The sequence below is a fragment of the Condylura cristata genome, unplaced genomic scaffold (genome assembly GCF_000260355.1).
Source record: "Condylura cristata isolate star-nosed mole 26May11 unplaced genomic scaffold, ConCri1.0 scaffold00005, whole genome shotgun sequence".
NCBI lineage: Eukaryota > Metazoa > Chordata > Mammalia > Eulipotyphla > Talpidae > Condylura > Condylura cristata.
In genome coordinates, this window is record NW_004567106.1 from 60,911,406 (window position 1) to 60,938,789 (window position 27,384).

Consider the following 27,384-nt stretch of genomic DNA (forward strand, 5'->3'; position numbering starts at 1 on the left):
CAAAGTACACTGCTGAGAGAAGCAGTGGGCAAGATAGGAGAGGACTGCTGTGCCATGTGGGTCACCTCCTGGCAGGGGGTCAAACTCAGTGCTGAGGCAGCTGTGACTGCCTTTGTAGTGTTGCTGTGCTTTAACCCATTGTGCCACCAGGGAGGGCCCTCATCTTTATTTTTGATATATAATTTTATGAATTATCTTTTTTTTGTCAAGGAGGTGTTAAAGTTTTAATCTACTTATCATTTATCACTAATGTACTCATAGGTACTGAGGAAGCAATATAGCCTCTTTCTAAGGAATTTCAATCTAGAGTTTTATTTCTTTTCTGGTCAGCTTAATTGAAGAACTTTTTGTTTATTTTTAGCATTTGATTATATTCAGTGTAAAATGGATTGTAATAGTATTTTCTATATTTTCAAAATTTTCTATAACATATAAGTTCCTGCAAGGTAGAGATGAAATGTTAAAACTTTAAAAGTCACCTTGTAGTGTTATGTACATGATACTTAATATATACTTAAAATCTTCAAAACTCTGATGGTTCTTCTTTTCAAAAAGACTAAGCTGAGCCCTCCCTGCTGGTGCAGCAGGTTGAAATGCTGCACAGTGAAGTTAGGCCAAGCTGTGGCCATTTCAGTGGGAGTTTACTCCCCACCCTGGGAGTGATCCAAATGGTGCACCCTCTGCTCTGTCACCCTCTGCTCCCCTCAGCAGTGTACTTTGTCAGTCTACCTGTGATGCTCCCAGCTGTGTTTCTGGTGAATCCTCTTACCGCCCTGCACCTCTGGCCCATATCATCTGTATGTATAAATAAAATCTTAAAAAAAAAAAAAAAGACTAAGCTTTTTTTATACTTGAAATAATTTCCCCTTTAATCCATGGTCTGTATATGTTTCTTTAATATGCTCACTCAAATCTCTTGCTGTAGGAAGTTGCTGATTCACCTCTTTTCCCTTATATTGTAGTGAGCTTATTTTTGAAAACTTAAAATTGTTGAGCTTCATTTATTTTGCAAGTTATCCATATTTGTTGTGATTTTCTAGAATGTAGTCTTCACCCTCCTTTGCATTTCAGTTCTTGTTTGAAGCTATTATTCTATAAATCCTCTCCTAGCTGTGTATTAATGTACGTATAGCCTGATAGAAGATTTAAAATGTGATTGTGATTCAGACTCCTAAACCTAAAGTTATAACTGCTTAATATATTCTAGATAATTTTATGTCTTTGGAGGACAGAAATAAGATTCTATTAACATAGACTTTATATACAGAATCATTCGTCATTTGATAAGGAAAAATCTTAGTTAACACCAATACTTATGAAAAAAGTGTTTTGTAACCTTTTACTAATAAAAATTCAGCTAAAATTTGTGTTCCAAGCTTTAATTGACCTTCCTAAAAGGTAGTATCTATTTTTTGCCTTCTTAAAGGATAAAGCCTCAAATAATATTTTTTGTTGGCTATCAAGTTTTGCTTCTATGTTATTGGTTTGTATACTTAAGAAGTTTGTGGAAATCTCATGACATTCTTAAAGTAACTGCTTTTAAAAATTATATATGAGTTTGCATTTTGGCATTCATCTTATTGAGGGAGTTTTAAGTAAATTGACTTTCTCTTTCGGGATTCTGTTTGAGGTATTTACTTATAGCTAATAGATAATATAGCATATATTTAGAAAAATTCTAAAATTTGTGATGATTTTGAGTCAAAAGTTTGTTGTGACCATGAAGTACATGAACATTTGGTAGTATCTATCATTCAAGTAATAACTTACTACTGAGAATCAAGAATAAAATGCATAGTTTGATGATCTCTGCTTTCAGTAGCAACATTTTTTTCTTTTAAAGAATATTCTTGGGGGGTTCTTTAGAGTTTATTTACTTTATTCATACAGAACTGGGTACAAGCCAGAGGTACAGGGGTGGTGAGAGGATTCACAAGAGACAGAGTGGGGAGCAAAACAGGCAGATGGACGAAGTACACTGCTGAGGGGAGCAGCAGGCGGCTCAGGAGAGGTCTGCCAAGCCATGTGGATCACCTCCAGGGCCGGGGATGGAAGTTGCACTGAAGTGACTGAGGTTCACTGGCAGTGCTGTGTCCTCGTGAGCCACCAGGGGAAGTCCCTTAGTAGCAACATTGTAATCTAATTAGTAAAAGATGTAACTTCAAAGGCGTACAATCTTAAGTGAGCTTTGACAGTTGTCAGCTTCTTTTCTTGAAAATTCAGGCTCTAAGAAATAGACATGATTTTTTTTATATATCGATTATCTTTGTGAAATATATATCTGCATATATTTGTATGCTTCATAACTTTCTGCTGCATACTTTGTGGCTTTTGGAAAGTTAATAACATTGACTAGATTTAGTTTTGCCATTTAAAATTAGAAATAATGATACTGATAAATAATTGCTTTCTTTACATTACTTACTTTTTCCTATGGTAATAACTAAGCAAATCCTTTCTTTTTGTTTGTACTTTATCTTGTGTTCCAGTAGTACCGTGAACAGGAAGCCATTCGTCTTTGCCTAAAACACTTCAGACAACACAACTATACAGAGGCCTTTGAATCACTACAAAAGAAAACCAAGATTGCTCTGGAACATCCCATGTTAACAGATCTACATGATAAACTGGTGTTGAAGGGTGATTTTGATGCTTGTGAAGAATTAATTGAAAAGGCTGTAAATGGTATGTTACGAACATAAGACCTAGATTAGTTATTACTGCGATATCAGTACTATAGAAAAAAAATTAAAAGGACTATGGGCCTATGCTTGTTATTAGTTTTACCTTTTATTTGTCTTTTTATTCTGTGAAGTTTGTGAGTTCCTGCATTAGGGACTTAATGTATTCATTCATTCATTTTCTTACATCATTGTTGATTTTTGTAGTGTATTTAATTTCTACCCTAAGGCATGAATCTCCATAAGTCTCCCACCACCATATCAATGGTGAATCATCACCGTAGTCCTTGTGCTCTTCCCTTCTCTATTTTGACCCCTTTCCTTCCTCTCTGTATGCCTCAGATCTATAATTTGCTTGCTATTTTTGTCTTTTTTTTCTGGCTCTTTGTTTGATTTCCCTATATTCCTCCTATAAGTGAAAACATTAGTTATTTTTCTTTTTCCTTTTGCCTTATTTCATTGAGCATCATCCTTCCCAGCTCCATCCATGTTGCTGCCAATACCATGACTTTATCTTTTTTTGATTGCTGAGTAATATTCTGTTGTGTATAGATAACATATTCTTGATCCAGTCATCTGTTTCTGGGCATTTAGGTTGTTTTGGTATCTTGTCCATTGTAAATAGTGCTGCAGTGAACATAGTTGTGCAGGTTACCTTTCGAATTAATGTTTTTCTGTCATTTGGGTAGATTCCTAGATCATATGCTAGAGCATATGACAGCCCTATTTTTAGTAATTTGGGAGTCCTCCGCATAGTTTTCCATAGTGTTTGGACTAGTTTACATTGTTATCTGCAGTGTAATGGGGTTCCTTTTTCTCCTCATCCTCTCCAGCATTTGTTGTTGCTAGTTTTTGATATGTCCATTTTCAGTGGTCTGAGATAGTACTTCAATATGGTTTTGATTTGCATTCTCTGGCTATAAGTGATGTTAAGCATTTTTTCATATACTTGTTGGCCATTTGCATTTCCTCTTTAGCGAATGTCTTTTTCATTCTTCTGCCCATTTGACTGTATTGTTTGCTTCGTTTTTGTTGAGTTATGTGAGCTATTTGTAGGTCTTTGAAATCAGTTTGGGATTTCTTAACATAAGGTAGATAGATCCATCATATAACAAGATTTGAAAAACAGTACAGAAACAAATTAACATATCAAAATTTAAGTTATCCTAGGAAGCCATGCACTTAGGAATGCTAACAGTGACTCATTGAGCCATGTTAGGAAAACGCTTTTCTAATGTTAGTTTCAATATCACCGGCCTGTTCCTTCATTTTTGTTGATAATAAATTGTTATATTTTTAATACTTTTATTTTTGGGGGGCTGTCTGGAGGACATAATTAACAGATGTTGGCAGGGTTGCAGGGGAAAAAGGAAACTTCATTCACTGTTGGTGGGAATACAAGATGGTACAGCCCCTGTAAAAAATGGTATGGAGATACCTCAAGAAAATAAAAATGGAAATCCCATTTGACCTAGCAATACCACTATTAGGTGTCTATCCAAATAATTGAACAGTTTAACAAGAAAAGATCTATTTATACCTGAGTACATAATAGCACTGTTTACAACTTGCCAAATCATGAGACCAACCCAACTGCCCTTCAGCATATGAATGGATAGAGACTTTGAAACATATATTCCATGGAATATTTTACAGCTATGAAGAAAAGCAAAATGGTGACATGTAGCACAAAATGAGATGAACCTTGAGATGATTATGTTGAGTTAAATCTGCCAAGTAGTGAAACACAGATTTTGGTTGGTTTCATTCATTTGCAGAATGTAACCACCCAAAAGCAATTACATGCAAGCACAGAAGAAATAAAAATTTGAACTCAGCAAAAAAGAAGATAATAGTTACCAGAGAGAATAGGGGAAAGAGTGGAGGGGGTAGAGTGTAGAGCAGTTGGGGAATGGGATTGGGTGGTTTGGTTGGAAGCAATAAATAAATAAAAAAAACAATTGATTAAAAAATAAGTCACTGGCACTCCCTGGTGGCGCAGCGGGTTAAAGCACAGCACTAAGAAGCTTAAGCCACTTCCGCATGAGTTCGATCCCCGCCTGCCCCGGAGGTGACCGTATGGCGTGGCAGACCTCTCCTGACCCGCCCGCTGCTCCCCTCAGCAGTGTACTTTGTTGATCTGCCTGTTCTGCTCCCCACTCTGTCTCTGCCCTGCACCTCTGGCCTGTACCCCAGTTCTGTATGCATAAATAAATAAATCTTTAAAAAAAAAAATAAGTCCCTGTGGGGGAAATTCCAATTTCTTTCAATGGGAGTAAAATATAGAATACTTTAAAATAAAATCACACAATAAAGAAAATACCCAGAAGAGTCCCAGATTTTATCTTTAAGGCTTTTAATATTTTGTTAAGGTAAAGTAAGCAACAAAACCACTAGCAACTTTATATAATTATATAATTCTTAGGCTAAGAAAAATTGTGTTTTAAAATCATCTCTTTAGCAGTATACTCAGTTAAGACAAGCTGTAAAAATCATGGGTAACTGATAGTACTGAGGCTTAATTAACTTAATCTTCCAGCTTTAGAAAGGAAAGACATTTAGGGAAAGTTGGTAGTTAACTCCGTTATAGAGACTTAGAGCCATGTCACATTTTTTTGTCCTCCTCAGCTGCTTTGGAGCAGTGTTAGTTGATAAACATTCCTTCCAGGGTTGTTCGGTTAGCTGCTGACTTCACTGATGATGATTTGTTGGACAAATAAGGAAGTAAACACTGCAGGGTTGTGTTTTTTTTTTTTTTTTTTTTTTTTTTTTTTTTTTTTGGCATATGCTCTACTGAAAACATAGCAGAGAAGGGTAAGAAGTTTTTGCTTGCTGAACAGGAAAAGTCTAGGGATTCAAAAGCATCTTCCATCAATTTTTTTGTAATGGAGGAAACAAAACTACTTTTAGAACATTTTGTTAGTACACCCTTCAAGTGTAGTATGTATTTTAAGAAAGTACCAGGCTATAATAGATTTCCTATACCAGGCTATAATAGATTTCCTATTTAGCTAGAAACATCCCTATGTTTATATTTAATTTCATTAAAAGTGATTCTTGAATAAATAATTGCAACTTCGTTTCTGGCAATGCCAGAGCAAAAGGTAGAATTCAGTGGTGATGGATAAAAATAATCACCTAGGAACTGGAAATATTCATAGAAAATCCCTTTGCAGTATTAATCTTATTTGCTATTAAAATAAGTTTGCTTCAGGGGCCCTCCCTGGTGGCGCAGCGGGTTAAAGCACTGCACTGAGAAACTAAAACTACTTCCGCATGAGTTCGATCTCCACCTGCCCCGGAGGTGACCACATGGCGTGGCAGACCTCTCCTGACCCGCCCACTGCTCCCCTCAGCAGTGTACTTCATCGATCTGCCTGTTCTGCTTCCCGCTCTGTCTCTGGTGAATCCTCTCACCCTCCGAATCTCTGGCCTGTACCCCAGTTCTGTATGAATAAATAAATCTGAAAAGGGAAAATTCTGTCATTTGGTTTAAAAAAAAAATGTATTAAAAAAAAAGTATTTCTTAAAATAAGTTTGCTTCTATGAGATAAAGGGGGTGGGGAGTAAGGTTTAATAAAGTGGTCCTGAAGTTTCAACTTAGTGTCTTTATCTACTTCCCTTCCTCCCTGTACCCTTCTCTAACTTTCTCTTCCCTTCTTTCCTCCCCATTCTCCTTCCCATTTCTATTCTTTTTCTTCTCTCCGCCTCTTTTCTTTTCATCATCCCTTGGTTTCTGCAGTTGCTGTTAATTATATGTTAATTATATATATAGGCCTGTTTTCCTCTTATTAAAGTTTTTTAAAGTGAGCTCTTAAATCATGTTGGAGTTACCTTTGTGACAAGCTTGTTAACTATAAATTTTACATTATTAATAGATAGGAGACTTTATTCTAATTCTTGAATAAACATTGGTAGTTTGGTTCTTTTGAGTAGTATACCCATTTCATCAAAATTGGTAAAATTATTGCTATAAAGTTGTTCAGAATATTCTGCTATGATATTTTGATGCCTTTATATCAATTCTTATTCATGATTTTGGTAATTTTTAGCAATCTGGTAGCAAGCTATCAATTTAAAGAAGAGTTCGGTTTTCTTTTTTGTCTTTTTTTTTTTAGTTCATTCTATTTGATTCATGTATGCATTTATTTTTTTATTATTTCCCCCCTTTTACATACTTTGCTTTTAATTTTTTTTTTTGTATTTGTCAATATGAAATCTAAGGCCATAATTTCACATCCTTATCACTGTAGGTATTTGGTTTCAATTTTCCTCTTAGTATTGCTTTTGCTATAAATTACATATTTGGTAAGTTGTGTTTTCATTTTTGAATATACTTAATTCATAATGATATACTTTTCTTTCTAATCCTTATGCTTTTTCCCACGTTGTGTTTAATCTTTTGATGAGAATATTTAGTCAATGTTGAGGTGACATGATAGTGCGTTTTCTTGTTTAGTTCATGGCTTCAAAAGAAATGCTTTTATTATTTCATAATTCACATATTTAGAGATCTTGAATAAGATTCTTTGATTGCTAACAGTTTGGTATAAGTAGATTCAGTTTTAACCACTTTTTATCTTTGTGATATGATTTCTCCCCTAATTTATTCTATTAATATATGAATTTATAATGATTCATTTTCAACTGGTAACCCTCATATATACTTAACTTTGCATTTCTTAGATATAGTTACCTTTTTTTTTTTTTTAAATTTATTTATTTATTCATACAGAACTGGGTACAGGCCAGAGATGCGGAGGGTGAGAGGATTCACCAGAGACAGAGTGGGGAGCAGAACAGGCAGATCGACGAAGTACACTGCTGAGGGGAGCAGCGGGCGGGTCAGGAGAGGTCTGCCACGCCATGTGGTCACCTCCGGGGCAGGCGGGAATCGAACTCATGCGGAAGCGGCTTTAGATTCTCAGTGCTGTGCTTTAACCCGCTGCGCCACCAGGGAGGGCCAGATATAGTTACCTTTTTATATCTATTTTGGTGCCCTTTAGATATAGATTGACTAGTGTGTATTGGTCAAGTTCTTCAGTGGTTTCTATTAGTAAGGTTGTCCCTGTAATTTTCTTACCTCTTCAGGTTAAATACCATTGTTATGCTAATATCATAATGGGTTGAGTAATTAATTTGTTCTTCTGATTTCTGATTATGTTTAAGATTTGAATTACTTCTTTTCTGTTATGTTTGTTATAATGTACCTTTGTACTATCTGTGCTTGGAATTTGCTTGGAGAGAACATTTTTTTGCCTGTTAATAAAATTTCTTCTCAACATTGGAAGACACTTCAGGGTTGTTCCTTTGGTTCAGCTTTTACAAATTACACCTATGTTTCCTTTTGTTTCATTTTCTCTTTTATCCTTTTAAGCTGAACATTTATGTTGATTTTTATCAAGTGGCTGTAAGTTTCTCCATATACTTTGCTATAACATTAGTAAGATTGCCTTTTTTTCATTTGTGATCGTTTTTCCTTTCTTTTTCCAATTTCTTTTTATCTCTACTTAACAGTGATTTTTATCTCTAATTTCTTTTATGTTTATAGGGAGAATTTGCTTCCTTTATATATATATATTTATAGAAAAGTTTTTGACTGTTTTCATTTATCACATGTCTGCATTTTCTATTTTATCAGATTCATGTCACTTTCAAATTTTTCTACCCTTTTATATTTTTGTATAAATCTTGAATTGATTAGTTTTGAGTATTATTAACCTTTCAGTGAGATGAGTTTTTTCCTAATTAAGGAGGCCAAGAGTCCAAGAGTAGGACTGTATTCTAGAATAGCAAGATTTTTCTGTATGATATTGCTTTACCTTTGAATACAGATTATTCTTAGCACTACTTGAAATGCAGAATCCCTTTTTACTTTCCCACCTGACTGCCAGTCTGTTTCCAGAAATATGGCTTCTTTCCATAATTCCTGTTCATTCATGCCTTTTTGCTTTGTTTCTGCTGTATCTCCTTGTCTTACTACTTACCCCTTTCATAGCAATTCATTTCCAGTTGTTTCTACACAGCCAGATTTTTCAAGATAACTTTGCTTATTATTTCTGTGCCACATTTGTTCCCCTTCTTAAACTTGTATTTGTCTTTGAGCCATTAATTTTCTCTGTGGAAAAGATTGCTAGTTTTCTGCCAAATATAGTTCCTAATACTACATTATTGTCATTGTCATAGGCTTTATAGTCTTGAGCATGTTATTTCATTGAAAATAACTCCTAAATCCTAATTGGGTCCAGGTCAAGTCTGGACTATTTATTGGCAGCCCTTTTTACCTGGGAAAAGGCAATAACATTTGTTAGGGTGGGTAAATGAGGGTCATCTTCAATTTATCATGTACTCTGCAAGGTGCAAAAAGTTGTGTGTTTTTTTTTTTAAGTCCTTTATTTTTTGCTTGTTGATTAGATGATCTGATGTTATAAAATGCAAGAAGTTAATGACAGCTGAATAGTTGTAGTATAGATAGATGTGAGAGTGCTGGAATTTATGTTTCTGGCTTTGGTGTCCTATTTTAAGCCGTGATTTCTCCAAAAGAGGAAGTGTTTTGTTTTGGTTTGGGTGGATGACTTAGCTTCCCAAACTCGCCATTGCTTACATGAAACAAATTCTTATAACAAAAATTTCTCTGGTGAATGAGTGATCTGATATAGTAACAAACCAGTGTGTGAGAGAAGAGATGAAACATTAAAAATAAACTATTTAGTCAGAATAGTTCGATCTTAGTGTAAGAGTGATTTATTTAAATTGTAAATGATATATCTTTATTCCTTTTTTATTGTATTGAATTTAATATTGTAGTAGTATGACCTGGTGTGGTGAGTATTGTTTCCCAAAGTCTTAACTTTTATTCATACGTTATGGAATAGGTAATTTTGCCATTTCTGTCATTATAATATTTTATCATAGATTATAACTTAAGAAACTAGTTAGTCTCATATATGTGCTGGTCTGTTGTATTCATATTTATATGAAGATTATGAGGAGCTGAAAAGATTTGAACGTTGGGATTAGGCTTTATAGCTTTTTGATGTAGTCCTTTGGTATTGTTATTTAATTTCTCAAAACCTTGATTTTCTATTCTATGCCACAATGAATAGTAATTTTCTTTTCTTTTTTTTTTTTTGTATTATAGCAAATCTTTATTTGGGACCTTAGGGTTGCAGTTTGGGGGTTATAGACTCAAGGAACACTTTAAGCTGAATGTCCCTCCATGAGTTTATCTTACAAAGCAAATGAGTTAATCTTTGTGATGCTTTTACACAGTGGATACTCAGAAATAGTTAATTCTTGTTTGATAAAATCTTTTTTAAAAGCTATTTCCAGATTTAAACTTTAAATAATTTTCTTCAGGTTTTCTAATAGTCTGCACAGAGGAATTAAGAGTTAGCAAAGAGAACTGTGTAACTTTTAGACTAGTGAAGACCTAAAATTTTATTAGATGGCAAATTTAAAAATTCTCAAAACAGTTTTCTTAATTTTTTTTTCACCATTTATACACAAATGTTGTGACTTGACTAGGCATGATTATGTATGGGAAATATGTTTTATCTGAAGTAGAAGTTGTATAAGCAGGCTTTTAACATAAGGAACTCATAATATTTAAGATAATGCAAAGGAAAGGTCGACTCATTCATCTAGGAAAGTCCCACCTGTCTTTTTGGTTTTGTTTTGGTAAGCTTTTATTATATACTGAGCATCTCTGATCCTATTTTATGAACTATCACTATTTGGGGGAAAAATTAGTTTTTGTCAACATAGAGTAAGATCATCATAATTTCTACTATTTTAAATTTTTAGTAATATTTAAAATTTTAGAAGTTATATCCTCTGTAGGTCTGGTTGTAAACACTGTGGGTATATTTGGCTCTCTGCCCTTGTTAAAACAAACTAATGTCAATATACAAAGCACTGTTTGTAGAAGTGTGAATGTATCTAGTGAACTGTGAAGAAGAGAGATTTCAGGGGTAACAACGGATGTGAAAATGACTTTTATTGATAATAACAACTCTTCTAAACTTTAGAAAACAGTTCCATATATTTAGTTTTTATTGACTTCTGGTAATTATAGTGTAAATGCAAATAAATGGGAAAACAGAAATATGCAAAGAATAAAAACCCCAAATCACAAATCATCTAACCCTGCCAACCAAAGAAAATCTCTTAACTTTTTGATTTTCAGTGTTCTCTTTCCCAATTTGTATATCTATGTATATTTTACAAAATTATCTTAGAAAATTATGTAATGTTTGCCAGTTTTCTTTTTTTCACTTTAAAACTTACTGGCAATATCTTTTTGGAAGGAGTTGAATTTGATAGTAGAGAAACAACTTGAAGATAAGGTGGGTTGAGTTAAGTTTTTTCAGCTTAGAGTGGGATTGGAAGCGTTGGTTGAAGAAACAATTGAAGAATTTAATTTTACTTGCAGTGTTAAGAATGACTTTAAAGATCAGGGTTGGGGTTCTTCTAGTTAGAACTGTTGCTGTTGCTGTGATCATTGCCTTTGGCGTTCTGAGAAGAAATTCCCCCCAGTGGATTGTGATTTCTCTTTCAAAATAGTCACAGAAAACTTAACGGGGAAGTGGAGGTGAAAAGATGAATCAGGTGGAATCAGCTATAAAAACTCATATTCCAAGTAAATATATTGACTTTAACACTGTTGGGGTCCTAGTATGTCAGAATTTTTAAGGAACCTTTGCTCCTGTCCCACTCTTAAGCATCAGTTTTATAGATGATGAATTTGCTTATCAGAAGTCATTAGTATGGGAGACTTCGGATGTGACAATTATTTAAAAAGTGAAATTTATTTTCACTTGTATTTTTCATGTCTTGCAGTTTCCTTATCCCCCTCAGTTTTCTATTCATCTCTGTATATTCTTATCTTTTCACTTTTCTTTCTCCTCCTTTAGTGAACCATTATGTTAAGTCACCGTCTTAATTGAAAATTTTTAACTTTCTGTTGAAGGTTTTTATAAAATAAGGATTATTTGACTTTTATGTGCCTTTCTCAAAACTAAAGAAAATTTAATTGCTATTTCATTTCTTTATAATTCTGATAAGTTTACTATTAATATTTTTACTATCATGTATTATTATTTGTAGGGATTGCACAAGATTAATCTAAAAAAGTTTTTGCAGTTTTTGTAATAGGAGAAAAGTATTGGTTGAGGTAGGCTGGATGGCACAAGAATTGGCAGAAAAGCTGACAGGAGAGTAGATTATAATAGAAACCCTCACTAAGATAAAATATGAACCTGCTTGTTTTTCTTACTTTCTTATATTTTTATTTTTAGATGTAATGTTTTATTTATTTTCTTACAACTTTGTTAATTTTTGGAGAATATTTGACTTCTCTTTCTGGTGTGGTCCCTGTAGTTATTTCACACCCATATAACTTACATCTTTGTTATTTTGGAGAATATTTGCTTTCTCCCTTCTGGTGTGGTCCCTGTAGTTATCTCACTACCATATAGCACAGTTCCCTGTGCTTTTTTTTCCCCTATTTTTTTTTTTTTAAAGATTTGTTTAAACTGGGATACAGGCCAGAGGTGCAGGGGGTGAGAGAATACACCAGAGACAGAGTGGGGAGGAGAACAGGCAGATTAATGAAGTACACTACTGAGGGGAACAGTGGGCGGGTCAGGAGAGGTCTGCCGCACCATGTGGGTCACCTCTAGAGCAGGGATCGCACTCATGCTGCAGTTGCTGTGATAACTCCATAGTGCTGTGCTTTAACCCATTGTGCCACCAGAGAGGACCCTTTTCCCTTATTTTGGCCCCTCTCCTTCACCCTGCTGTATGCCTCACACATCTATTGTCAGCTTGCAAGTTTTGTCTTATTCTTTTTCCCCTGACAATGGTTTCTCTATATCTTACATATAAGTGAAACTCAGAATATAAATGCTGATTTCTGACTGCTAATTAAAAAGAAAAAGAGAAGATTAGAACTTTTCTTTTTGAAAAACCCCATGTCCTCCCTTGTGGTGCAACAAGTTGAAGCACAGCACTGAAAGTTAACTTCAGCTACTTCAGTGAGCGTTTGATCCCTGCCCTGGGAGGTGACCCACAGGGCACAGCAGACCTCTCTCTCCTGCCTTACCGCTGCTCCCCTCAGCAGTGTACTTCATTGATCTGCCTGTTCTGCTCCCACTCTGTCTCTGGTGAATCCTCTCACACCATGCATCTCTGGCCTGTACCCCAGTTCTGTATACATAAATAAATAAATCTTTAAAAATATATAGTTTTTTAAATCCCAAAACAAAAGAAAAAGAAACTAGACGAGGGTATTGAATGGCGGTTTTCAGGAAAAGATCAAAACAAAGGGTTGTGATTATAGTTGAGCTTCATAACTACTCACAAAAAAAAAAAAGAAAAAAATTGGGGAAAGTTCTCTAAATTACACTGTTTTCACTTGTATACGAGCCATGAAGAAGTCAGTTACTTTTTTTATTTTTTAAAGTAGTTTACTTTCAATGACTTAAAGAAGCAAAAGGAAAAAAATCTTAATTCAGAATAAAGTCAGAGTCAACTGACAAGAGTTTATAGTAAAGGTGACTTTTATTTTTTATTTATTTTTTTTTAAGATTTATTTATTTGTTCATATAGAACTGGGGTATAGGCCAGAGATGTGGAAAGTGAGAGGATTCAACAGAGACAGAGCAGGGAACAGAACAGGCAGATCAACCAAGTACACTGCTGAGGGGAACAGCAGGCGGGTCAGGAGAGGTCTGCCACGCCATGTGGACCTCCTCCAGGGCAGGCAGGAATCGAACTCATGTGGAAGTGGCTCAAGCTTCTTAGTGCTGTGCCTTAACCCGCTGCGCCACCAGGGAGGGCCCGTAAAGGTGACTTTTAAAATTATAATCTGTTTGTGCTTATGTGACTGGATCCCCCAATTTAATTAAGTATATATGTGTTATGTAACAAGAAGTCCAGAGGTAAGATAGATTTCGTAACTGGTTATTTGTTTTCATTGAGTTTCTTTATCTCGATATTCTGTTTGTAGAGATTATTCTCACACCTTTACAAATTGACTGTAGTAGTTGGGTATGTTGTATACAGAGATGCACATTTCCTGATGAATAAAAGTAGTTTTTTCTTCTCTGTATGTCCATTTAGAAGTAAAGAAACATTTCCTAGGAGCCCCCTCTGAAGATCCTCATCTTTCATTTTCAGAATTGGAACTCATAACGTTCTTCAGCTAAACTTTGTTGTGGGGGTTGGGATTAAGGCTGGATAATTATTTAAGGTAGAATGATGTGTGGGGAGAGTACAGCCTCTGTGATCATTGTAGTAACTAGTGTAACAACTCTGAAGAAGTAGATTAAGTATTGGTGAAACAGATCGAGAAGTAATAAAGCATAGTGAAAAGCATGAGTCACGGCTCCATCAATTTAAGAGCTGTGTGATTTTGGTCAAGTTCCTCAAATATATTTGTCTATAAAGTAGAATTGACAATGCCTTGGGCACATGGTTATTTGTATATTTAAATAAGTAAGACAGCATGTATACTAATACTAAGTTTGAATGAAGATTTAACTTGGTTATTTTCTTGACGATATCTTACAAAGCTGTAGTCACAGTTGCTGAGCTTCCTATTTCCTTCTCTAGTTTCTTTGTATATAAGTGACAGAAATGGGGAAAAACTAGTAGTTTCAATATGAGCTGCCACTAACCAATTTATTTACATGGTTGTGTCAACTAATTTATATTTGAGGTAGCATTGAAACTACATTGACATGTTTTTGATATTGGCATATTAATAATTACCCTTATCTCAATATTTTATTTCTTTTTGCTGATAAAAACTGAAAACTGGTTAAGGTATACCTCTTTCTCATTATTTGATATTTGCAGATGGCTTATTCAATCAGTACATCAGTCAACAAGAATATAAGCCACGATGGAGTCAGATAATTCCCAAGAGTACCAAAGGTAAGCCCTGCCTTCTAGGTTGAGCGCTTTAATTGTTGTACTTTGATGTCTCACTTTTATTTTTCAAGTTCCACAGTACTCAGTTAATAAAAAGCAGCTGTTCAAAAGAAGACATAGGTCCCTTAACTGGATGGCACAGTTAATTAAATTAAAATATTTTTAAGACCCTCCTTGGTGGCATAGCAGGCTAAAGCTTAGCACTGCAAGTGAGCCACAGTCACTTCAGTACAAGTTCAATCCCCACCTCAGGGGTGATCCACATGGTGCAGCAGACCTCTCCTGACCTGCCCATTGCTTCCCTCAGCAGTGTACTTTGTTAGCCTGCCTATTCTGCTCCCCACTCTGTCTCTGTGAATCCTATCACCACCCCTGCACCTCTTGCCTGTATCCCAGTTCTGTATGCATAAATAAATAAATAAATAAATAAATCTTTAAAAAAATATATTTTAAAAACTTTTTTGTTTTACTGCTTTAACAGAATGTTGGGTGGTTTTTATACAGAATAGCACCATAAGCTGCATTTATAGACACACTATATAATTATAAGTTGTTCTATAATGCCAAACATATGTTCCTGAAAAACCTTAAGTTCTGCAAAATTATTCATTAAAGCTAATAGGACTTATAAGAAAAATAGAAATGGGAACATCCAAACCTGTAAAACTTCATAATCAATTTCTGATAAAAGCTAGTATAGTAATCCTAATAAAAATGAATACTAGTACAGTTAAATCTATAAATCCTGGGGTTCATGTACCTTCTTTTAGTTGTAGGTCCCAGTGGGCTTTACTTCTAAAACCATTTCATCAAAGCTTAAAAAAAATTGTTCCTGGGTAAAATCTCCATTAAACTGGTTTTTTTTTTTTGTTGCTTTTTGTTTTTTTTTTGGTACAGGAGGAAGTTTTTGTTACTTCTTTATCTGCACTCACTATTTTGCCAAATGGCTAACATAGTAGAAAGTGTAGTAATTCTTAGATATGTTAAAGAAAAGCAGTTCTAGGCCCTCCCTGGTGGTGCAGCGGGTTAAAGCACAGCACTGAGAATCTAAAGCTGCTTTTGCATGAGTTCAACTCCCGCCTGCCCCGGAGGTGACCACATGGTGTGGCAGACCTCTCCTGACCTGCCCGCTGCTCCCCTCAGCAGTGTACTTCGTTGATCTGCCTGTTCTGTTCCCCACTCTGTCTCTGGTGAAGCCTCTCACCCTCCGCATCTCTGGCCTGTACCCCAGTTCTGTATGCATAAATAAATAAATCTTTAAAAAAAAAAGAAAAAAAGAAAAGCAGTTCTATTATTCAGCTTTTTTTCCTATGATTTTCATACATTACTAAGGCCTTTTTATTTGTGAAAAAGCTGTCTCTGATGGTGTAAAACATGAATATACTGGGGGGAATTACTTTTGAATTTATAATTTTTGAATCTATACTTTTGAATCTAGAATTAACACCATTCTCCTATTTTATCAGTTACATATAAATTTTGTTCAAAGTAACATTGTAGCAAATAGACTGGATTTGTATATTTAAAAGTGAATTAATAGTGAATGGGTTAAATATAAAAATGGAAACATACAATAAATTAATTTTATTATTTTCTTAATCTCTCCTTGAAATTAGCAATACTGACTTAGGAGAACAAAGAAGAAAAGGGCAAGACTTCAGTGATAGTAAACTTCAAATTCTAAGTTGAACTACTAGAGAAGAAAAAAATTTGTAGGGAACTTCTAAATGGTTATCCCTTAAACATAGTAGTAGAGAAAGCTTTACCTTTTTTTTTTTATATGTAGAATCTGACATTTCATTCTTTTTGTAATTCTCCTGTAAAATGAGTAATAAGTTGGATGTGTCCCCTATTTTACATGGGAGAAAGCTGACACTCACTGAGAAAATTACTAGTGAAAACAATATGTTTCAGTTAATGGGAGAGTTATAAAAAAAAAACCTCAGGCTTTCTGGTTTATAAGACATTAAAATCCACTTATATCAATAAGATTTTAATAACCTTTTGAACTTTTAAAATGAAGTTATATCTTCATTTATATAAGAGGGTTGGCTAGAAAGTAATATTAGATATAATTTAATAGTAGTTTTCTACAGAAATTTAGTTTCACTGATTATATGTAAACTTTCTTATTAAACTCTGTAATGGGAATTAGAATCAAAGGGAAGAATGTCTTATATTTTCTTAGTGCACTCCAATGAAACAGTTGGTAAATTATTTATTTGGGAACTAACTTTTGAAATATTGGTACAAATTAAAACACTAAGGGAATTATCATTCAGATAAAATTTTATTATCGTGTTAGTTTTCAATAACTGATTTTATGACTTTTAAAACCACCATTTATGCTAATTTATTATTCCTGGTATATCCTAAGATCTGATTCTGTAATATTTTACACGTTCCCTTTGTTACTTTAGCAGTTCAGCAAATTTCTTTTTACGTTCTTGTGGACTATCCCTGTCTTTGCTGATATGACTATTCATAAACACATTGAAAATATGCCAAATGCATTAATAACTTGAAAACAACAAGGAAAAAGAACAAGATACTGTAAACATAGCTGTCTTTCCTACTTCCTTTATGAGTCCTTTTGCTTGCTATTGAAAAAATAAGTATATGTTGTTTTTACTGCTCATTACAGATTTATGAATGAAATCTGGATTTGCAGTTCAGTGTAGTTCCTTTAAAAGAAAATATTATTTCTACTTCAGGTGATGGAGAAGATAACCGACCAGGAATGAGAGGGGGCCATCAGATGGTTATTGATGTTCAAACAGGTGAGGAATACTTACTTGCAATGGCAAACACGTTAAAAAAAAATTATACATTTCAGCATACCAGGAAAACATGAATATACTTATTTATATTATTACAATGGGTAAATGTTACTGCCTATAACCACATAGCAAAGAAGATAAACACTAGCTACAGGCATAACCAAAACTTGACAATGACATTTAAGAGAAGGGAGATTGCTGCACAAATTAAATAACCTACAGGAAATGTAATATGTAGCCCTTTATAATTGGTGGTGGTTGGTGTTTTGAGTGTATAGTTTCAATGTGCTTGATTTTTATGGTAAACTTGAGTATTTTTATATTATAGAAGACTTAATGTATTTATATTTTAATTGTATTATGGAAAGTATAATAAAAGATAAGTGAAATATATAGTAAAAGGGAGAAAATATCAAATTAAGTAACTTATGTGTTGGTAGATCCTTTAATTGTCAAACACTATTCACAAGCCTATAAATAATTTTAGTTCTTTGCTGCCTTTTAAATTTTATTCTGTAACATGGTACTGAAATATTCTTTAGGTTTCTATGCCCTAGAACAGCTAAACACCATATTTATAGGCTTTAAATTATCATCTTGAAAATCAAACAATGATAAGGATTTAGTGTAAGCTTATTTTATTATTTTATTTTAGAAAACTTTACTAATATAAGCTCTAGCATTATAGAGTGACAGTTTCCATCCAAATAATGTTTTACTTTTTTTCCAAGTCTAATAAATACTCATTTCTATTACTGTGTTATGCTGACTCATAGTGCTTCAGAAATGAAGTTTGTTTTTGTTGACTTACATGATAAAATAACTAACCATAAAAATTTTGGCATTATTGCATTTTCTCAAATGTTACTTACAAGTAATAAGAAAAATTAGTTGCAAAATTTGTGCAATAACTTATGAGATGGTTTAAGGGCATGTTTAGGGTCTGGGAATGATTCATTCCTCTGAAATCCCTTCCCTCCCACAGAAGTAGACTTGACTCAGCTGTAGAGTTAATGGCATCTCTTTTCCTACCCAAGAGTCCTGTGTCTGTGTGTGTGTACATACACACTTTGTTTTTAAAGATTTATTTAGTTATGCTTACAGAACTGGGGTACAGGCCAGAGGTGTGGTGGGTGAGAGAATTCACCAGAGACAAAGTGGGGAACACAACAGACAGGTTGACAAAGTACACTGCTGAGGGGAGCAGTTGGCGGGTCAGGAGAGGTCTGCCACACCATGTGGGTAAGCTTCCTGGCTGGGTATTGAACTCATAAGCAGTTGCTGGAGAGCTTCATAGTGTGGTACTTTAACCTGTTGTTCCACCAGGAAGGGCCATATACTTATCTTTTAAAGAATTAGATTTATATGCAAATTGATTTTATACAGAAAAAATAAATATGTTAGGAAAATAGAGATGAAATTTTTTTAAAGATTTATTTTTATGTATGCGTACAAGAGATTTGGTGTACGTCAGAGGTGCAGGGTAGTGAGAGGACTTACCAGACACAGAGTGGGGAACCTACTGACATGTATAGCTAAGGGGAGCAACGGGTGAGACTCCGAAGAGGTCCACTGCACTAGGTAAGCCGACTCCTTGGCCAGGATCTAGCTCATGCAGCAGTGGCTGGCATATCTTAATAGTGCTGAGACTTTATCCTCTGCCACCAAAAGGCCCAGAGATGAAAGTTTTGTTTAGGTTGTCTACAGTAGCTGCTCTCCTTTAAATACATAGTATATTTTAGGATGCCATTTTCTTTCTTCCTTAGTCATAATGAAAATAATTTGCTAATAATATACTAAAGAACATTTATTTGAAAAACTTTTTTTTTTTTTTAAGATTTACTTATTTGTGCATACAGAACTGGGGTACAGGCCAGAGGCTCAGGGGCGGTGTGAGGCTTCACCAGAGACAGTGGGGAACAGAACAGGCAGATCGACGAAGTACACTGCTGAGGGGAGCAGTGGGCGGGTCAGGAGAGGTCTGCCACACCATGTGGTCACCTCCGGGGCAGGTGGGGATCGAACTCATGCGGAAGCGGCTTTAGCTTCTCAGTGCTGTGCTTTAACCCGCTGCGCCACCAGGGAGGGCCTATTTGAAAAACTTTTTAAAACAAAATATAACTTTCCTTAAATGTGAAAGTAGTGTGATTTATTTAAGTAGTTAAAGGTCACTTTATGAGGAAGCAGAAATATGTACTGTATACAGTAAGTAAAGCCCATATTTGAAGAAAAGAGAAAATAATTTTCCTCCATTTTCTTTAATAAGTGAACTTTGGACATGGAAAATATAAAGATTCCTATGACAGGCAATGCCTTGACAGAATTTACTGTGAACAGAGTCATTGAGGATTAAAAGCTAATCGTTCAGAGCAGATATCCTGGAAGTAAAATATGTGTAGATTTTTGTACTATCTTTGTTTCATGTATTGAGGTTAGGATTCCAGCAGACGCTTGGTAGCAGTGCAACCAAAGATATTCCATAGCGAAACTTTTGAAGAAAGCTTGGGTTTTGATGGTTAACTACAAATCAATTCATGTGGTTATATTTCTGTAGCTGAGCATGGCATGATAGCATATATTTTCAAAAATATTTTAAGGACAGAAGAGTTGTTTTAATATTTACTTGATTTGTTTTATAAGCAGTAATTATAAGAAAGCACAATAAGGATAAGTATTATAGTTATGGGGTATTAGTCTAGATTGAATCTTTTAAGAAGTAATGTCTTTTTGATAGCTTCTGAAGACTTATTATAGATTGACAAAGGTTTACAAAATTCACCTGTATCCATACTTTTAGTTTTGGAACTAGTTTATAAACAGTAAAGAAGTACTTTAGAAATATATCTTTAAGCAAATATTTCTGTTCTGAACAACATATCTGTATTGTGTATCCTATTAATTGAGGGATTTTTAAATTTAGAGTCACTTGGTATATGTTTGACTGCTTTTTGTTTTGCTTAAAATTTTTTGAATGCTGGATCAGGCTTGCTTTATTTGGCCCATGGGTGATGATAAATCTGTATTTAGAAACTTTTAAAGGAGCCAAAAATCTTAAAGTCTAGTATAACTAAATAAATATTTATTGAATGAGGCAATTCTTTGCTGTGTAACTCTCATTGAATTTTGAGAAATATAGTACCAGCCTTTTCTCACCCCTACATCTGAATAAGTAGTAGAACTGCAACAGAAGTCCAATACTGAATATCTATAAGAGAAGTTGAAGGATTAGGTGTTGCTTGTCAACATGATTTTCCTTGATATCCATAAAGAAACTTTTGAAGAAAGTAGCTAACCATGGTTTTTGGTAGTTAACTACAAATCAGTTCTTATGACTATTTCTGTAGCTAAGTATGACATAAAAATCTTCTTTATGCAATTATTAGAAGGGATTCTGAAGTTTAGTTAATTAAGAATACAAAGTATATTTTCATGCACAGAAAATACAACTTAACAGAAAATGTGACTATAAATGTTGAATTTGCCTAAAGATCTGTTTTTACTTACTTTTATAACAATAGTAGCTTTTTGTAAGCATATATCTCTGTTAAAATGAAGGCAGATAAATGCTGAGTGAAATAATCCAGAAAGAAAAGGAAAAATACTAGATGATTTCACTCATAGCAGGAGTATAAAGGACCAGGGGAGACAATAATAATAATAATGAACAACTATATACCAGAGACATTTAAGGGTGTGGAATGGAGAATGGGATCAAAAACAGTGGGGGGAGGGAAGGAAGTGCACTGGACTATGGTGATGGCACATGGGTGATTTGATGATGGGAAGTCCACAGGGATTACAACTGAGATGGAAAAAGGTAGATAAATTAAAAAAAAAAAAAAGGCAGGTTAAACCAGCTAATAATCTGCTGGGTCATGAGAGTTCAAGGGAATGTCTAAAGAAGGTAAGGTTAAAAAGTATACAAAACCTTTCTCCCCTTCTAATTTATTTCTCTCTTCAAAAGTTCTCATGTTATGTGGGTCGTATAGTAGTGAGCATAGCTGCTTTCCAAAAGTTCTCATGTCAGTTTAAGGTCTTACTAACTAAAAAGGATTAAATTACTTACTTACTAACAAAAGGATTAAAATTTTAAACTGAATATCCTGACAGCACTTTTTTGTCTTGACTATTTGTATTTCTTAAAAAACTTTTTTTTAAACATTTTATTTGTTTTTCTCTTGATTTCTCTACAAAGGTAAGAGTTAAGCTAACTTCCTTCATTAGCCTGGTAACCCTTCTCTTTCCTTTTGACACAGGAATTTTGCCTAAGTTTAGGCTTACATTATATCAGTTGCATAGCATATACATTCTACACTGTTTCAAACAGTGATCATGCTGTTTCAGATTTTCAAAGTGGAAAATCTGATTTAATTACAAAAACAGTGTGCCATCTTGTGGAGGATTAGGCAACCAGCACCGGATGGCTTACTGCTAAGAATATAGGTCTTGTAATTGGGCTCATAAAATAGAAATCCTACTTCTTTGTGCAGTAAAGCAGTATCAGTATCTGCTGATGTATAACATTTCTGTGTTGTTTTTAGTGTATTTGAGTGGTTGGAAGTTAGAATTTGTCATGTTTATTTACTGATGCTGAAAAGACCTATACCAAAGAATATGGTTGGTTTCCCCCCTCCACTGTGGCCTGAGTAATGTAAGCTTGATTGATTAATTTAACTCAATGAAGTGGTTTAATATTTTGGACATAGGTTCTTATTGGTAATTTTCTTCTGTTGCCTCCCTTCCCCTGGCTCCCCCCTTTTTACTTAGTCCTATATCCTGCATTTTCAGATCTGGCCTTATTTTACTTCTGCCCAAAGTCTTTTGTAGCCACTCTCCTTCTGTGGAGTCGAGTTTAAAACCTTTATACTGTCTTTTAACTCCTCCCATTATTTGACCACTGTCTGTCTTTTAAATTTCATCTTTACCAACTGTTCTTTGTGTTCTTCTTTTTACATTGTACAATCTATTTAGGCATTGCAATTTTAACCACTTTGGATACATTATTTAATTCTCACAGTAGCCTTATGAGATAGGTACTGTATTATATTTTAGAAGCAAAGAGACCAATCAATGATTTAGGAATTTGGTGATCACATAATGTGATCACAGAGCTGTGATTGTGAGGGCTGTCTGACTCTCAGAGTCCCTGGCTTTTTAAATAATTTGTCTTTTATTTTTCCTACTCCTTTATTCTATTTTTTATTCCCAGCTTGAAAAATCCTTTTCTCTGTCTCATTATGCTAACAAATCTACCCTCTGATACATAGGTCAGAAAACATTTTCCAAGTCTCCTCACTTAGATATACTCTTCTCTCTTTTGAACCGTACTTGGTGCCTTTGACCGTTGTTATACTAGTCTAACCCTGCAATAAAGTGACATATGTACTTCTTTTATATCCTTGACTAGGTTGTGAGCTCCTTGAAGACAGGGACTATGTCTTCTTTTTCTTTATTCTTTAAAGGACCTTACCATTTCAAAGGATTCAAAAAATATTGACTGATCATTTCTCTAGATGCTGGGAGAAATGGATAATGCTATATAGCTGTGCTCCTTTAGGAAAAAATTATAGAGAAAAGATGTTGCTTGAAGAGGACTATACTGCTCCAGAAATGTACATGAATTGTTATGTAATCAATGAACATGAGAATGGTCACCCACTAGAACAATTTACCACTCTGTTGCTAATGTTAGTATTTTCCCTTTTTACTTTTCCTACTTCTCTCAGGAAGATTTTTATATCATTAATGCATTCCATAATATATTTTGGGTATTTCTAGATAATAGTGCATGACTTAAAGTTTGTGAATGACTTAAATGATTAGATAATTTAATTAAAAATTAGTTATGCATTTCATTCAGGTATGTCAAAAGGTCTCGTTTCCATCTGATTCATTGAGTTTTACTATTAAATCTCAACTGGGATCACAAAGCATTCACAGACAAGAATGACATCTTGGCTTAATTCCATTGGGATGCTTGTTCTGTGCCAGATTTTATTTTGCTCAGCTATCAATGAGGCTGTTGTGGAAATGTGGGTTTTCTGTGCTGTGAGAATTTATGCGTACAAAGAGACCTGCTTTTCAGAAAGAACACTGAGAACCCAGAACCCAAGAGGAAGGGTTATTAAAGTTAATGAACCAGGGTAACCTTATCCAGAGGGTGCCCAGAAACACTATAAAACAAAAGGTCATTTGCTATTGCTATCTTAGTTATATACCTCCCTCTTTCTCCAGGCTTCAGAATTTAACAGGGCTAATTGCCTTTATAGTGAGCTTTTGGCAAATAAATTGTAAATCAGATGAAATTTCTTTGCTTTTCTCTTGTATAATTCTAAGATCTGGGCATTACTAGGTACCATTTGGGAAACAGAATGCTTGTTAACTGATGATAGTGGATTGTTTCATAGATCTGATATATGACAGCTTTTTAATAATTCAAAATAATTGCCATTATTTCACATTTATACAGAATCAAAGTGTTTTAGGTTCTGAGATAAAGATGGAATCAGATAGTTATATTGTTTTTATTGCAGCTGTAGTAGTAAGTACAATTTTTTTGGAGCATGTTTTAAAGGTAGACATGATGTTTGTGGTTGACAGTCTTTGAAATGTTTTTATGTAAACCATGTCTGAGGAACTTTACCACAACATTGAGAGGTTTATAAATGAAGAAACAGATGTGGGGATGTTAAGAGACCTCTTAGATCATCTTCAGTTAGCACTAGAAATCAGTTTTATTTCAGTGATCTTTCCTTAGCCAAAGCATTATTTTGAGTTTCTTATGTTATTGGGTATAGAATGGAATTTCACTTAGAAACTTAGGAAATAGGAGAAAAATCTCAGGAGATACCAACTTTCAATAGCAACAAGTTTAAAATGCTTTTGCAGTGTTTCCAGTTGCACTTTGAATTGTAACCTTTCGCTGTGGTATATAATTTAGATGACAATGTCCACATACATAGGCATAGGTAGTATGATAGAGAGTAGATGACTTTCTAGTTTCCCTGTACTTCCTGACTGAACTTTAAAAAAAAAAAAGTAATTGGTGAATTTGTATAATCAGTAAACATAAGACATTTTATAAAGGGAGAAAATATTTGATAGAAAGAAAGGCCAGGTTATTATATAAAGAAAGGTGGGATGTAATGTAGTCATTTGTATAAAGATTTCCACTATTCATTGAACAAAGAATCAGTTTTTGTCGTGGACGTGTAAGACCTTTGTATAAAATAGATAACTTTTCAGAGTTAGAAGAAACCAAATTTCAAGTTACCTAGAATGACTTTTAAAGATTGATTTCTGAGGAGTTAAACATAACACAATATATTTGGAAAAATTTCTTCAAGTTTCCATGGAAATACAAGACTGTACATCACTTTATTCTTAAGATACCTAACTTTAACTCAAGCTAGTTTTAACTATTGTTTTGGTATTGCAATAGATAGAAAAAATAGTTTTAATGACAAGTTATTTTTAACTCCTAGAAATAGCTAGATGTCTTTCTTACATTTTACTCTGAGACTCCTGTTTTTAATTTTATATAATCAGAAGCTACCTTGTTAAGCTGGTGTGTGTAAGCTTTTCATAGCTTAACACAGAAAACTCCTAAATGGGCTGCATGTCAGATTGTCTAGGATATTTTCAAAATAGATTCCTTTTACCCACTGAAGACTATAGGATCAGATCCTTAGGTAATGCCATATATGTTTTTATAAATCTCTCAAAATAGTGATTCTGCAACAGCCTGTATGTCCACTTATGTTTAAGAAATACTAGTCTGGTATATGTTTTGTAAAAGCCTCATTTTAGGTTTACTTAGATATACCTGAAGTTTTTTTATACATATTTTCCTAATTTTTATAGAAACTGTTTATTTATTTGGTGGATGGGATGGAACACAAGATCTTGCTGACTTCTGGGCATACAGTGTGAAGGAAAACCAGTGGACATGTATCTCCAGAGACACTGAGAAAGAGGCAAGTTCTCACTTTTCATGCATCTGATATCACAGTGTGGGCATATGACTCTTCTTTTCAGGTGATTTGTTTTCTTTAATATCTATTAGCAGTGATAGAAGAAGAATTTGAGGTAAACTAGTTTGGTTTTAGTATTAATGCCATTCTAGCTTCTATGCCTGATTCTTCACCTACTGGAATATGAACAAATCTATTTTATAGAGGTAAATGGAAGTCATATTCTAATATTGTTCAGTTATTAACTACTTTAGTTCAGAAACAATCTTATTTTGAATATTAATCTTACTTTGAGATCATCTTAAGACGTGCTTTTGATCTCACTTGTTTACTGTTCTGGTCCCTCATTATTTGAATATATATGTTCCCAAATGATTTGTATTTTATTTAAAATTCTGTGTATGTTACATGGGTGTGTCTGTGCGTTGATACATAAATACATAAAACATTTACTTAGTGAATGAAAAATGACCTGGATTTATAGTTTTGAAATAAATGCATAATTACAAACTGGTATAGAGCACATACAGGATTTTTTATTGTATCCTCTATCCAACAGTTTCAGATTACAAGGTAAAAAATAAACTGTAACAAAGCCGTAGTAACTATACATCAAAAAGGAAGAGCTCTAATTCTAGATTCACTAATTTTAATCTAGAAAGGCAATTTGGGAAAAAAAAATCTGGTGCTATATCTTTAATCCTAGAAAATTGATTTCTTGCTTATCCATTGTGTTCCAGTGATTAATCATTTGGGTAATTTTTATCTTTTCAAAAATGTTAAAATTGTAATTTCTATTTACTATTCCCACAAAAGTAACCTTTGCCTTCCAGGTATTAAACTTCCATTTTTTTTGGGAAATGATTATTATCCTCAACAAAAATAACCTTAAAAATGCTTAACTTCTTTTTAACTATTTTAATACAGGTTGATTACATCTGTAGTTATTCTTACAATTAGACAAGGATTCATCCTCAAATCCTCCTATTCATTGACCGCATCTAATTAGTATTCAAGTGCCTATCAGCAATCTTTTTCTTTCCTTTTCTTTTGATACTAATTCCAGCTTCATGGTTTCTTAGACGTTTTTGCCTTCATTGCTGATCCTCAAATCTATTCCTTATACATTAGCACAGTTATTGAAAAACATATTTGGTCACATGACATCCTTGCTTGAAAACCCATGGTTACCATTAGTCTCTGTTTCAGCTTTATTTATTACAGTTTGTCTGTCAAGTTATAAGCATACCCAAAAGTTTAGGAACATTGCAGTGGGCATTTACTTTGCTCACAAATCTACAGATTTATTGGGCCATTGTTTTGACTGGAAGGGCTCACTCATGTATGGAGAGATAACTGACTATTAGCTAGTCTAGGATAGCTTTAACTGGGACCTCTTGGCTCTGTACTATATAACTGCTTATCTTCTTGAGGACTAGCTAAGGCTTATTCTAATGTCAGAGCTACAAAGGGGATGAAAAGGACTTAGGCTTTGGTCCCATTGACCAAAAAAAGTACTGTGACCAACTCCAGCGTGACTGGATGTACTATGAAGAAGAGGCACAGTCAAAGGGATATACATAGGGGGAAGTATGAATAATGTTCATAACAGAATAACAAAACAACTCATTTATCTTAAATTCTTTTATTTAGAGTAAAAACATTAGGTGTCTCATCATTTTGTCCCTACTACTTCTTTAGCCTTATCTCTTGACTTTATATGTTTGCTATACTTGTGGTTGCTGGAATTATTCAACTAACTTACTTGTGTCCACTGGCAATAGTGTTTTCCCTGGAATTAATAGACAGTTTTACATGCATCCACCTTTCCTCTAGTATAAAATTACTTGCTCTTTAAAATTCACTTTTGTAAAGCCTTACTTGACTTTCCATTTAGAGTTAGAAGCTCTTTTAGTATATAGATATAATCTGTGATATTTTTTGAATTACTATAATGATTATTTGCATTCCTGTTTTCCCTTCCTAGATTCCAGATTCCTTAAAGCTTGAATC

The 27,384-nt window shown here is 34.1% G+C and overlaps 1 protein-coding gene across 2 annotated transcripts in view; it reads left to right on the forward strand.

Moving 5' to 3' along the window:
* Positions 1-27,384, forward strand: part of MKLN1 (muskelin 1, intracellular mediator containing kelch motifs) — a 122,243-nt gene that overhangs the window by 43,317 nt on the left and 51,542 nt on the right. For both annotated transcript variants that reach the window (XM_012720938.1, XM_004677056.2), the window contains exons 6-9: positions 2,493-2,685; positions 14,544-14,621; positions 17,333-17,398; positions 25,262-25,374. In XM_012720938.1, the coding sequence (XP_012576392.1) occupies positions 2,493-2,685; positions 14,544-14,621; positions 17,333-17,398; positions 25,262-25,374 (450 nt within the window). The remainder of the gene's footprint in view (positions 1-2,492; positions 2,686-14,543; positions 14,622-17,332; positions 17,399-25,261; positions 25,375-27,384) is intronic.